The 14,200-nt window shown below is 46.3% G+C and overlaps 1 protein-coding gene across 1 annotated transcript; it reads left to right on the plus strand.

The window, feature by feature from the left end:
- The first annotated feature begins 590 nt into the window (after window positions 1-590).
- On the plus strand, window positions 591-1,525 carry LOC144100719 (uncharacterized). The gene is made up of 2 exons (XM_077633560.1): window positions 591-892; window positions 1,147-1,525. Exons 1-2 carry the CDS (start codon window positions 763-765, stop codon window positions 1,503-1,505), a joined length of 489 nt encoding a protein of 162 aa, XP_077489686.1. The 5' UTR covers window positions 591-762; the 3' UTR covers window positions 1,506-1,525.
- The last annotated feature ends 12,675 nt before the right edge of the window (window positions 1,526-14,200 follow it).

Below are 14,200 nucleotides of genomic sequence, written 5' to 3' on the forward strand. Positions count from 1 at the left end.
TCCTTATGCAGTGCAGTTGTGGTACACTAGCATCAAATGTTAGAAGTACGAGGAAACATGAAAGATTGAATCATTGCAGCATTGCTGTGCTGCTGACCCCTCAGGCAGGTGAGCTAAAACCAAGAAACCTGCGTACTCTAGACAGCGGCATTGATACCAGGTGTTTTGGTCATAACACACTGCTCTAGTAAATTTTTGTGTGCTGCATATGCCACGATATTTTGGTGGCATGCACATGTTTGCTGGTATAGCATGTTGACCCTTACATCGTTTAATCTGGGCCAGTGTTTTTTTTTATCGTGTTTATTGGCCATTTTTTTTCTTAATTTCTTTGTTTTAGTAAGGTGCATAAGCTTCTTTGGTGGGCGGCAAATGAATTGTTGCTTCAACAAACAGTACCTATGTTTTAGCTCATTTCTGGGACAAATAGAAGTAGACACTGAAATTTCTCCGTGTTCAAGAGCATGCTAAAATTACAGGTTGGGCATGGCTAACCAGTTGCTTGCTTATATAAAACCTTGGTAAGTGGCGTCTACACCTTGAAGTCAATATACCATAAGGTCCATTCGTTTCGGCTGCACCTCCTGAACTGGTTCACGTGGTGCTGCACATTGCCATTCGTTTCAGCGATGCAGCCTAGCGCCCTCTGCACCCTACCGTTCGTTTCAAAAAGTGCAGCAAAGGTGCAGGGCTTGTTCACGAAATTGCTGAACCCCCGCAGTCGGAGGTGCAACGGTGGTGCAGAGCGGGACGCAGCAGACGATGGCAGCAGGCGAAATTGACGGAGCACTGAACGTGCTGATAAATGGCCAGTTGACGACGCTGCGACCTGTGGTGGACGAAAACGGGGCCCGCGCTCGTCAGGGTGAAGGTTTTGCCTACGCCACGCCAGGTACGTGCACTAACGACGTGCGTGCATATGTGCACGCACGTGGTTCATTTTTTTGGTGATCTTTGTTCACTGCAGCTGTCTACTGCCTTCTTGCAGTATTTCTCGCTACGACCTATTGGATGTTAAATTATGATATGATGCTTGTTTGTTATTCTGTTTACGCTTAACATCTAGTGCATAGCTTTGTTCCAGTGTTAGCGCCAAATCGTAAGCGCCCAAGCCGTAATAAATTCCCATATTTTTTCTGTATACAGATGGGGAGATCGTGTGCGCTGTAGTCAGAGACACAACGCAGACGGCTGCACCACCGGTGGCTCCGTCTCCACCCGCGGAGTCTGCCTCCGCGTCACCTGCTCCGATGGCCCCGTCTGCAACCGTGGCGCCGACCGCTGCATCACCTGCAGCGCAGGTTTATGCGGCTGTGGGGCCTACGCCCGATGAGCGCCCAGGCTCCCCTGACTCTGACCTCTGGAATGGGCCGAAGGCCCGCTTTCTGATTTCCAAGTATAATGAACTCAAGGAAAATGTCGGGAGGAAGGGCGGTTTTCGGCAAGTCACGCTACATGTATATTTCATTGATCGTCTAGCTTTGAGTGGGCATAGTTTTGCATGATTTCAGGCAGTGAAGGACAATGTGTGATCAAGTCTGGCCTTTTTGAAGCAGCAGATAGGTTTCTTGTAGCTGTCATAATCACGTGTAGCTTTCTGCATGCTCAGGGGTTCGGCGATGGGAATTATAATGCAGCTCTGATATTAGATGACACACCAAAGATGAACTTGATCATGACCAGCATTAACAGATGCATAGAAATTAGTTTATAATATCAAGTACATTTATAAACATAGTTAACATGCATGGTTCTTATGTGAAATGAAAGTGTTACATAATTTTTGTTCGAGCTCGACATGCATTTAGATGCAAAATGTAGAGCAGAAGTGTTGCGTTTCCATGTGGTTGAGTTCATGCCCATTTCTTTCCTTAGAACAAAGAAAGCCTTATGGCAGAAACTGGCCGATTTGTTATCTGCTGAGTTTTCGGTTAAAACCACTGCGCTCCAGGTGCAGAACAAGTGGAAGAGCCTCCAGCGTGCCTATAAAAGGGCTAAGGCAAAAAATGGTTCGTCTGGCCATTCCAGGACTTCATGCGAGCATGAAGAGTGAGTGTATTAGTCTATTTCCTGCATTGTGCTTTTTCAGGCTTCTAATTTGTCTTCCTTTTTCCAGGGAGTTGAGCGAAGTTCTTGAGAAAGAACACCATATAGCGCCAACTGTGCCCCTCACGCCTGGTAAAACAATAGGGAAAAGCAGGTGGGTTCCTTTACTACTAATTCTCAAGCTGCAGCTCTTCAGAAGCTAAGCATTCCATTGTTTCACACTGTGGCGACGAAACTGACCAAGCTGTTTGGATGAAGAGCCGCAGCCATCAACATCGGCACAACAAAACCTGCCAGAAAAAAAAGGCGCAAGGAAAGCTCAGTACAGGGCCTCCTTGATGAATTCAGGGAGGCAAGAAAAGAAAGAGCTGAGCGGTTTCAACAAAAAATGACTCTACTTGAGCGCCTCGTCACTGCTGTTGAGAAGGTGGCAAACACTAATAAAGATGAATAAATTTTTGTGTTCCATCAGACAATGTGCTTAAACACTGTTTTATTTGCAATAGTAAACATGCGATGTTGCACTATTCATTTCACAAGAACACTGACAGTGGCACACACTTCAGGAGAATATGGACTCAGCACTGCTTCTGTGCTATGGCCTTTCGCAGGCTTTCGCTGTACACTACCAATCTGCGGTCGACAATGTCATTTTCATCATCATTCCCTACCTCTTCAGGCTGATGAATTTGCTGAAGCTCGTCGAAGAAGTCCCGTTCAGCATTGCACATGTTGTGCAATATGCATCACCCATGATGATCAGACAGCACTGCTTGATGGTAACAGCATCAGCCACATACAGCCTTCTGAACCGCTGCTTGAGAAGGTCGAATGTGTTCTCTATTGCAGTTCTTTGCTGGGAATGACATTTATTGTATTTCTTCTTCCATACCTGGAAGTTGTGCTCAGTGTCTCTGTAGGGAGTAAGCAGCCAAGGCAGCAACGGGTATGCGCTATCTCCCAGCAGGTAGTCATCGCCGCATTTTGTCTCTGCTTCGTGGTAGAAGAGGCATTCACGAAGAACTCTAGCATCATGGGCTGAACTTGGGAACCCGACCAACACATCAATGAATTTATTCCTGTCGTCGCATATTCCCTGGAGGATCACAGAGGGAAACTTTTTGCGGTTGAAATATGAAGGGGCCGACTCCGTCGGGGTGTGTATTTCCACGTGGCAACCATCCACACAGCCAATAGTGTTCCGCGGTCCCTTGCCTGCACTTTTTGACAAAAAGCCTGCCTTGATACGCTCTCGTTCTTGCTGGCTTGGCCATGAGATGACTTCTCCACTGATGCTATGCAGGAAGTTCAGCAGCCTTTCAATGCACGCATGCACCGAGGACTCCGATATGTCAAATTTGTCTGCGAGAGAATACATGCTGCACTGGCTTCCCAGATAACCTAACACAACGAGACAGGTCTTCTCAGCACTGATACGAGGGCGCCCTCCGTGACCTTCTGGAAAGAACTGAGACGTTTCATAGCGGGCTGCTAGATTGCAGAAAGTATCGCGTGAAAGCCGGAAGAGTCTCTTGAATTCAAAATCAAAATAACTTCCAACAACGTCCTCGTAGTACCGCGGAACGCGGTTTCTCTCCATCCTCACCAACTTTTCAGCCAATACCACAGCCATGTCGTCGATTTCGTCGTCGCTGTCCGAGTCTATGAGCTCCATGGCTACGTCGACAAGAGTTGACAGTGCATCACAAGTTAACATCGTCCTTTAGGCACCACGAGCAGAAAAAAAGGGAACACAAACACTACGGCGAAAACGCGAAAATTTGAGCGTATGTACGGACAGTGCAAGGCACAACCACGCACAGCGGCGCACAGGGAGCAGAAGGCTTGCATATCTTTTGCAAAACATCTGCACCTCAGCATTCGTTTCAGAGTGGCGCTAGTATCGCGCTCTAGCTGCACCACTGTACTGCGGCTGCAAGAGTGCTGAACCGTCCGTGCACCTCAGTGAACCGGCTGTGAACCAGTTCAGAAGGTGCAGCCGAAACGAATGGACCTATAGAGCTACTACTACCAACACTAGAGGGAAAGCGGCGGCAGCACTCCCATGTAAACCCTCTCCACTTTTTTTATAACCGTGGGCGAAGCCATATTGTTACTGCGCTCATGGTTCCCTGCATGGTTCAGGCGACCTAGATTAAGTTTAACGAGTTAACGGCAATTGCAGCGTACTAACCTGGCAACCTCGCAACTCCCCTAGCATGGCCGCGCGCTTCGTAGTGCGCGTCAAAAAGCTGTACGAGGAATGGTGCTGCGGCTTGCTTACGTGCTGTGTTGAATTCCTTTCTAGTTCATGCGCAAAATGTTCGCGATGGTGCGCGCACGAAGATACTTCCAGGTGGCGGTGAATCTTGTGCCGCTCATTACGTATGATTTGTGTTTGTGTGAGCCGAAATCAACGAGGTTTGTTGGCGAGGTTCAGCAAGGCTTGTTTTGATGTACAGGGTATTATAGAATATGCATTCCCCATGCCTTTTTGCGTTACCTGGAGTCCCTTTAGTAAAGTTTGCACCATCGTCACCTCCTGTCTTCTCCGGCGGTCAGATCTCGTTGGTGTTCCATACAGGAGACGAGGCTGAAGGGAGACGACACTCGCACAGAGTGCAGCGCATGCCTTCTGTACCGCTGCCTGTTAAGATCGGAATTCTGTTTGAATACAACGCAAAATCTGTAACAGACTCCGTTCCGAAAGGTTTAATCTGCTTGCAACGAAGCACCAAAGCGTACATACATGGAAGAATTTTATGCAAGAGACATGTGGGATAAGTCGCACTCGGAGAGCACAAACAGAGTATTGTGCAAGGTGATGATGGTAAAGAGAAACGTTGGAATGCGGTTTGCTCGCGTACAGCTTTGGAAATATCAAAAATTCGGGCCATATTCTGTAAAACAAAAAATTGACAACCAGTGCATCTGCAAAATCACAAGCATGTCAGATTATAATACAACCTGCCACTGCAAAGTTACAGCTGGTTTCATAGTTGACAGTCATTTAACTTGAGCAGTTATGTTTTTGAATGCCTGCTTTTTATTTCTGCCATAAATTCACTGACGTTACTGTTGTACCCACTAGACAAATAAAAGTATCATAGCTTGTAAATAATGTCTCAGTCATACACAATGCAGCATTCAATACCTTTACATCTTTTCACACACTTAAAGAATGCAGATGAAAAAAAAAATAAACAAACAGTACCAAGATCTCTGCTCTTATTTGCTGAACACCTAACAGGGCAGCCTTGATGCAGTACTAGGCGGAACTTGGAAAAAAAAACATGTTCAACGTAGTATCAATACAGTGATTTTGCATGAACAATGTTGGAATAAATGTTCGATGTCACTCTTCATCATACTTGTTATCTATAGTACGACTGTGCATCTGGTGCAGATCCCTTCAGAAATAGCATCCCTCATAGCCTACGCCACTCTGGAACGTTAAACCCCACAAAACCAAAAAATAGAACCTTCAGAAATGCACATGGGCGTCTGTGTAAAAGCTGAAATGTGCACCTGCTTTGCATTTCTTTAACGCGAATAAATGTTTGAGTACTTGCTGAACACTTCACTGACCTTAGCTTCAGAAACATTTTCTGCACTGAACATTGCACTGGTGAATAGTTGTTGCATACACATGTAAGGTGTGTTTTAAGGAACTTCAACAAAGAGATTCTTATTTCTTCTACTACAATCGACAGACATATTTACCTTGCGTGTCATGCATAATTGCCATTTATCTGACATAAGGCATGACACGAGATCTTTGCACGGTAATGGAACGCAGTCCTGACTTTTACACTGCGATACTGCTTTATAAACCTGCACGTTGGCCAGGTTCATTCCTACAATGCACTGGTGAAGCAACCCCACTACTATCATTGTATCAACAGTTGTTGAATGCCAAATTTTAATAATTTAATATCAGGAGTATTTAAGAGAATATGCAATACGGCTAGTTGGAACAGCTGGTACTCTGTATTTTGTAATAAATTTTCGGCATGTGTAAGACCCCCAGGTATCAAAATTATTGAGGAATCCTCTTCTGCAGCGTGCTGCATAACCCAAGTGCGACTTTGGCTTGTAAAAGTTTATTAATATTAGTTTATTCCTGTTTCCTTCATTCCTTGCTTTGCACTAAATAATTGTCATTAAGTTGCCGAGCAGACAAAGGGATATAATCGAGGGGCTCATTATGACATATACACTGACTGTTCATTAACTTTGGATCCCTTCATGTATGTGTCGTTACGTTGATTAGTGCAATTGGAAATGGTTGTTATTGATGCTGAAACAAGATTTGCTTTGTAAGCAGTGCTCTAACATATGCCCCTCTTGCCCTCTCTGTTATCCTTCTAGCCTCCTCTCTCAGTCTGAGAGTGACATATTTCTTCAAAACGAACTTGATCACTCCAATTACATGTGCTGGGTTCTCTTTATAATGTTCTACTTCCTTCAAGCTCTGCTCATGTCGTTGGCAGAACTTCTGGAAGGACTGTATAACCAAGCGGTCAACGTTTTTGTGCCCTTGCTCATCACTGCAGCGGAAAATGTGCTCCGCAGTGCACAGGGTGTGAATTACGAGCGCTGAAGGCATGATTAGGCCTCCATTATTTCTGATGAAAATAAGGACACTTGCGATGTCATCCTGTACAAGCATCTCTAAACACGAGGTGCAGTTTATGCTCTTTGAAACAACCCTCACAATAAAACCACCTATGTAGGTCACAACCTCAGTGCTAAAATTGGTGAGTCCATAGCCAAGACTGCTGTAGTCATGGTCAGTTATGCCAATAGCAATGTACATATCTGGTGACTCGCCAGCTTCATCATCGTTGCTTCTATGCAGACGCTCATGGGCCACTGTTGCAATTCCCTCAAAATCTGGGGTAACATTGCCGGTCGTCACAGGCCGCACATCTGCATGCACCAGTAGGCTTCTGTATGCGTACCGGAACTGCAGAGCCGAGGGGTTATTGTTCCATCCCCCTCTCTGGCGGATGCAGCTAAAGAACATTTCAAGGTGATCTTGACTGAACCGGTATGTGCAAATGTAGCTGTAATGAAAATGAAAACACCATGACAATTTGCAATTGTTTTCCTGCCTTGGCAAACAGAATGAAGAAAACATATCTCCATTCGTAGTTCCTTGTTAATGCAACGAAGCGAAATAACAGTGAAAAGCATATTCCAGTGAGTTCAGTTTCTAGTAGTGCTCAAAACGGCACAGTTATTGCTTAATTGTTTGTTTGATAGCCAATAAGATTCTACTCTTAGTCAGCTAAGCTTATTTGCATCATGTTTCTTGCAGCCATGGTAATTGCAGAGCCTTCTGCTTTCATTTCTGATAATTATATTTTAATCAGTTTTTGTTGTTGACTTTAATAGCTTCATTTTGAATTCTATTTTCATTGAACGCTAAGATATTTTGCTACAGTGGTATTTACTACTTATGCTTCCACCACAGTGGTAAAATGATTGGATTGTTTTGCATTTTTATTGCATTTTTGCTAACTTTCTCTACTCTCCACTGCCCTCATTTGTAACTGCAACAACATGAAAAATACTTTTCTTCTCCATTTCCTTTCAAGAATTGCAGCATGCTTATTCTGTAACTCTGTGCTGTCCTACTGTGGCTCTGTACTTGACTTTTGACTATGTTTGTTATGAGCAACAATACACTGGGCTAGAGTTTGGACTGGCAGGTATTTTCTGTTATTGCCTCAATTATTCAGCGATAGACTAAAACTGCATGCTGTAAGCATGTCTAATAGGATAGCATTATTTCTATAAATTGGTTTTAGCACATGTTTTAGAGGTGCTTTCCCGTCATTGTCTCCTTGTCATGCTTTCACTGTTGGTGCTTTCAATACGCTATATAGTTAGGACAAAACGCATTGCCTTGAAACTGCATGAGGTGCCTTCAGCTGCATGGCTCAGCACCATGCACAATGCCCTACGGTCTTGCACCCTTTTTATTAATAAAGCAGCACTGAAAGTTTTCATTCATTTGGATTGTGCACTTGTGTATTGACATGCAGTAATAGTGTATGAAACACAATATGCAGTCCTACCTGCAAACAGTGGAATCGAAGAGCTTCTGGGCGAGTTCTGCAATGCTCTTCAACGAGAATGCCAAACCTATGACAGACATTCTCTGCCCCGAGATGCATAAGAGCTCACGAGACGGAAGACGCAGAGACATGAGCTATGTAGATAGTTGGAGCGTCGTCTGCTTTTGAAAATTGAATGTTGCTGCTCGCGGTGTTTTGAAATCCATTGCAGTTGGACTGTGCGAATTTAATATATCAAAGGCCCTGAAATAAACATCAAAAGAAGATTGCATTACTTATGCAAACGAGAATTTTACTTCAGAACTCACCGATCAACATCAGCAATAAATTCTGCGGTTCCACCGGACCCATTGAAGTTTTGTATTCCAAGCTCCTTGGCAAACTTTAGGCTTTTGCTCACTGATGCACTGAATGTTTGTGCAGCCAGTCGCACTTTCATAATTTGTCTGTAGTACTCAATATGTGCCCTCCGGAGTTTATTTGCTGCTCGAAGACCTTAAGCTTCTTGCAGGTCTTGCAGCCTTTCAATAAAGCCCCATTCGATTGACTGCAAAAGAGAATAAATATATTAGAGGTGAATCACACTTTATCAGAGTTGAATATCTTACTCCACATTCATTGCTGTGCAGTGTTTTCTTATCGCGCAGGAGGTTTCTGAGCAATTTTAATCCATGGGCAGCATCGAATACCAGGGACACGGTCCTTGATTGGTTGCAGGGATGGGGGAAGGCCGTCACAAACTGCTCACTTGTGGCTTCATGGATCCGACAGCCAAGAAGCTTGCCCATGGATACATTAGCAGCTAGAGCATCGCATACAACAGCAACGACGTTCAGCGAACATTGTGGCAGCTGCTCGATGGCCTCATTAACTATATTTCTCAGTTGCTCCCCACTGAGTCCATTGTTGAGGAAATATCCAAAGGGAATTTTCCATGGAGCTGCCACGCCAACTGCCATGAGCACGAGAGCATCTCCAGCTAGTGAGGAGTCATCTGTGTCCAGTGGACTCTGACTGTTCCCCAAGTCAACGTAGCCAATCAGTTTCCCTGTCTTAGTGTCCATCTCGCACCTTTTGCTAATACTCATTCCGTCTAGCATCAGGCAGCAAAGCCGCTCTCGTTCATTTTTTGTTTCAAATGACGTTTTGATGTGATTGAGAGCTTCAATTGTAAACCCTGGCCATGCATCAATCACTTTGAGCCAGGTGCGAATGGTCTGCCTGCTGGGCATTGGGAAAATGCTGGCCACATATTCATATGCCCTTGGAGACTGATAATACAGTGTAGTGGCAAAATTCCTCATCTTCTCACTGTATCGTCTTTGTGATGGTGATTTGGGCTTGTTAGAGCGCCAACTTTTTACAATCTCTCGTGGCAGTTCTCCAAATGCCTCCAGTGTTTCTTGTCCATTCGGAGAAATCAGTTGTTTTTCTTTCATTTCATTTGGAAGGCTTTTGAGGTCAATCATACACTTTTTTTTTTCTTTTAACTGTTGTGAGGCTGAATAAAGTTTTCTTCGCGCAACAGACAGCTTTTTCTTGACTGTCCACAGTCGAGTTCTTGGGAGATTGTGAAGCAATGTATGGGTGATCGTGGCTTACTCCTTTCTTTTTGCTGGAGCTTTTCAGAGACTGTGTTGTCTGTGGGCAATAGAATACTGTGTCAGCAACTAAGCTTCCATAATAATCTGTATATGCATACCTTATGTGGCACATTCACTGCTGCTTTGGCTGGGCTCGTTGCACCTTGGTCCTCACTGTGCATTCTTGAACTTGCACAAACTGGTGTAGCTGTCTGCTCAGGCAGAAAGGGTATGTCAGAGGAGACAGTGCATCATCTGCCTTTTACATGTTACCTGCAAGCACTTGCGTGGAGATTTCCGTGGTGATGCTGCTACTGAGCTGGGGGTTTGTGGTGCAGACATGTCCTGAAGCAGAAACAGTTTTGACGCGAGATTCTTGCTATTTATGTACAGCATCTCACCTGCTTTCGCTTGCGTAGGGACTTTCTTGTGGGAGTGTGCAAGTGCTTGCAGGGGGATTTGGGTATAGGTGAGGTGACCGGTTGGCTGAGATGCGGCCTCACACTAATGGCCGGAAGTAGGAACATTTTCACTACTGGAGACACCAGCAATTGGTGCATGAGACACCAATATTCGGATTCATTCTTTTACCTGCAAGCGTGGAGACTTTCTCAGTGGTAACTGAGCTCGTGAGGAGGGTGAGGACATTGTCTGTGAACTGGTTGCTTCTGGGCTTGCGTGGTCATGCATAGATATGCCCTAAGATAAAAATTTTGTTGTCTGAAGCACTGGCCTTTCTGCTCACTTAAACTTACCCGCTTGCGTTTCTGTAATGACGTACGTGGCAGAGACTGAAGTCCTGAAATAGCACCGCAAGATGTGCTTGCAACCTAAAGTAAAAATATTGCATGAGCTGAGGCACTCGCTCTATTATAACTTATCACCCTATGCACACAGACTTGGTGAGACACCACGACTGACCGCTGTCAGAATTCTGTTTAATAATGTAGACATGACCGGCACACAGTCTCTCCTGCATAAGCCCTCCCGTCTAGTGCACCACTCTGAACTGCTGATACACAGCGGATTTTATTTAATTATCATAAACTTGATTCTTTTTATGTTGAATTGTTGCCTTTACCTTTGTACTGACATACCAGTTGCTAAATTTTTAATTGTAACTTAAATATCTAGCGTTTTGTTGAAAAGTTAGTTTTCTCTTTTTACTTATATTTGGCTGTAAATGCTCTAGACATCAGCTAGGCTCAGCGTAGTTTTTATAACTTACCCGTAATGAGCATTAAAAGTTTCACACTGAATGCAGGTTCTACTGGACATAAACAGAGCACAACCACAATTTGCACCTACCTGCTCACTCTGTACCTTTTGGAATATCGTTGGCACTGCGTCTGGTTTTAAAAAGTGCCTGGTGTGGCCGCTGTAAAAGCATGACTGCTCGAAAGGTCTTGAGCAGATCCTGCGCCCTATATGTAAATTAGGCAATGGTGTCCTAATAGCGCTGAGCCACTTTTGCAGCAAGTCTTAGTTGTTGTGAGGAAAGCTGAAACAAAAAAATGACAACTTCGCTTACTTTTCATATACTCTTTCAATGACAAGCCTGTACTATATACCACTAAACGTAAGGCTCCACGAATTCTCTTCATGCATGTTGCATGCATACAAGACAATCTAAAAGAAAAAAAAAAAAACATGCGACAGTGCCGTTACGAATTTTTCAGAGAACAGTACTCACACATGAAGAGAAATTCCCGATCCCTTTTTGGCATCTTGTTTTGCATATGATGCACGATGGCGGCATTCTGCTGAAACTCTGTGCACGAGCGAGACAAAGCGGTACATCGCGATGCGCGGAGCCACAGCGCGCTGCGTGCTTATTGCATTTACTGAGCAACTGACAGGCGAGCGTGTATAAGCGGACGGTTCTGTTCTCGGTATTCGCCATCGGCCATACCATGCTGAATACGCCGGTTCTCGTCCTGTTCTCGGTATTCTCTTGTTTTTATCTGTGTTCTTGTGCTTTCGAGCGAAGGCGGGCTTACTCGCCCGGCCGACTGCTATGGCAGTTTCGGGTGTCGCCCTGAACGCTGCCGACGGGTCCAGAGTCCAGATTCTTGTGCGCGATCGACCGCCGTGCGCGCAAGAGATACGATCGACCAACGTGCGCACGGAAAACGACTTTCGTCTGCAGCGCTTTCCCGGCACCGAATCAGACATCCAAAACCAAAACAAGCAGAGAAGGCAACGTTCGTGCGAAAGACAGCGAACCGAGCGATGGAAGTGAATGAGTCCAAAGTGCGAAGAGTAGCTAGAACGCACGGTCGAAAAAGAGGGAGACCGCTCTCAGTGGAGTATGCTCGGGAGTGCTTTGAGCAGACACATGGGGCGGAGAGGTGTGTAATGCAGAGCGTATTTGGCGTATCAAACGGCCGTATCTTAATTCTGTCCTGCAGTCTGCGCTGTAAGTAGTAATGAACTAGTATACGTCGGTAACCTACAGCTGCTACAGCAGACGAAACGAAAACGAAACTCCCAAGTTTTCTGTACAGGTCTGCAAATTTTGAAACAACAAAGAGTTTGGCGTAATGCTCTAACATTTTTTGGATTTTTAAAGTTTTAGAGGTCTATTTTTAATGTGTTCTGTGTAGCTGTATTGAAAATAATCGCAGTAGCGCAAACAACTAATAAGTACAGGCAACTATGGGAGTAGCAAGATGGCGCTGCTCTAGTGTATGACAACCTCCTCACCGCGCTTTACCCCCCTGGTGAAGGAGGTCCATAGGCGGTGCTCGACGCGTATTGAGGGGTTTTGAACCAAACTAGAGTCCCAGTGATTCTAAACCGAACACGTTTATAACGCCACCTACCGTACGTCAGCGCAAGCTATTCGCAATTACTTTCTACTCTGCAACATAGATGGCGCTGCTTGGCCACAGCTCATCTGGCGAGGGTATGAGGAAGTAGAACTTTGCCGTCGGAGGTGGACGCTTTACTGGGATCTACAGCGACTACGTCCGAAGCTAAGTGCTTTTGGTATTTGCGCTTGTATACATGCTGTCGGGCGGTGGTAGCTTTAGACCGAGTTAAGGGTAGGGAGGCCAGCGGAGGTGTGTGAGAAATAATTTTTGGCGGGCTTTTACGTTGGGCAGTGCCGAGGGCTATCTGCATGGGAATTTTGGCGGGCTTTCACAAGGCGTAGTCGGCCGGACGATGGGTCGGCAAGCTAGGAAAGTTAAGGTGGTCGGGGACGAGGAGTTAGTACAGTGCCAGAAGTGCGACCGTTGGTGTTATTTAGATGAGACTGGATTCAGAAGCTTAGCCGAGGCGGATGAGGCTAACTTCGCGTGTAAGATGTGTAAGCGGTTTGAGGACGCCGTTCATATGTTAAAAGGGGAATGGGAAGCTGGGCTTAATGAACTTAGTACGGACCTGAAGGTAGAACGAGAGGCACGGATTAAGCTGGAAGCTCTTGTCGCGGATTTGATCAAAAAGGAGGAGGATAATGCCGCCCTGTTGAAGCGAATTGTGGGCGAGATGAAAGAAGAGCGGTAAAAGCGGACCCAGTTAGAAAAACAGGTTGAAGCGCTCAGGTCGCGGCCGGCAGGGCATCCCAGTTCGAAGAAGTGTCAGGTGGGGGGCGAGGCTCGTCGATCCTACAGTGCTGTAGCGCAGCGAGCTTTGAGTGAGAAAAATGAGAAAGAGAAGAAAGAGGTTAAAGCGGGCATTGAGACTCGCGAAAATAGCGTACAGCGGCAGGAGAGTCCGCTAGAGCGATCCGGAGGCCAACAGATGGGGTTAGGAAGCGAACGGTTAGGGCGCAGGAGGGTTCTGGTGGTCGGGGACTCGAACGTAGCGAGGGTTGAGGGAGGCGTTCTGACGGCAGTGAAGGCAGACAGGCGGGTGCAGGTGGAGGCTCAGTCGGGGAAGTGCATGGTGGATGCAATGGCCAAAGCCCGGGAGGAGGTGGGGGCCAGCATGGATGGCGAACACCTTGTCGTTATCCATGCTGGTCTCAATGATGTGCTGCAGGGGAGGAGCCATAATCTTGAGACGCAGTTGGAGGTGGGGATGCGTAGGCTTAGGGCCGTTGTACGATCGTTTTGGAGCGCCTTCCGCCTCGTCCGTTTCGGGAGCGGTCCGCCAGTTTTCGGCCGCCAGGCGGACGTGAGGCGGAAAGGTGTTGTACGATCACTTTGGCGCTTGCGAGCCAGGCGGATGGTCCCAGCATGCCGATTGGCGCGCCGGGCATATCCGTCTGTCCAATAGCCTTCTCCGGCTGGTGGCAACCTAGCCGGCGCGAGCGCACCGCCAGCATCGCTCCACGCGCCGAAACGGGCTCCCGTATCCCAAGGGGCAGATCGGTATGCGCCCGACTACCTTCTCCCTTGCCTCCTTTCCCGCCCCCCTCTCCAAACCCCGATATCCCTGCACACTGCGCTCCCCCCCCCTTCCCTACCTACTTCCCGTACGAGCGCCCCCCCCCCCCTCCATATTAACCTCTTTTCGTGGTCACGTGGTACTTTTTTC

This window comes from Amblyomma americanum, chromosome 8, assembly GCF_052857255.1.
Source record: "Amblyomma americanum isolate KBUSLIRL-KWMA chromosome 8, ASM5285725v1, whole genome shotgun sequence".
In the NCBI taxonomy this organism is placed as follows: Eukaryota; Metazoa; Arthropoda; class Arachnida; order Ixodida; family Ixodidae; genus Amblyomma; species Amblyomma americanum.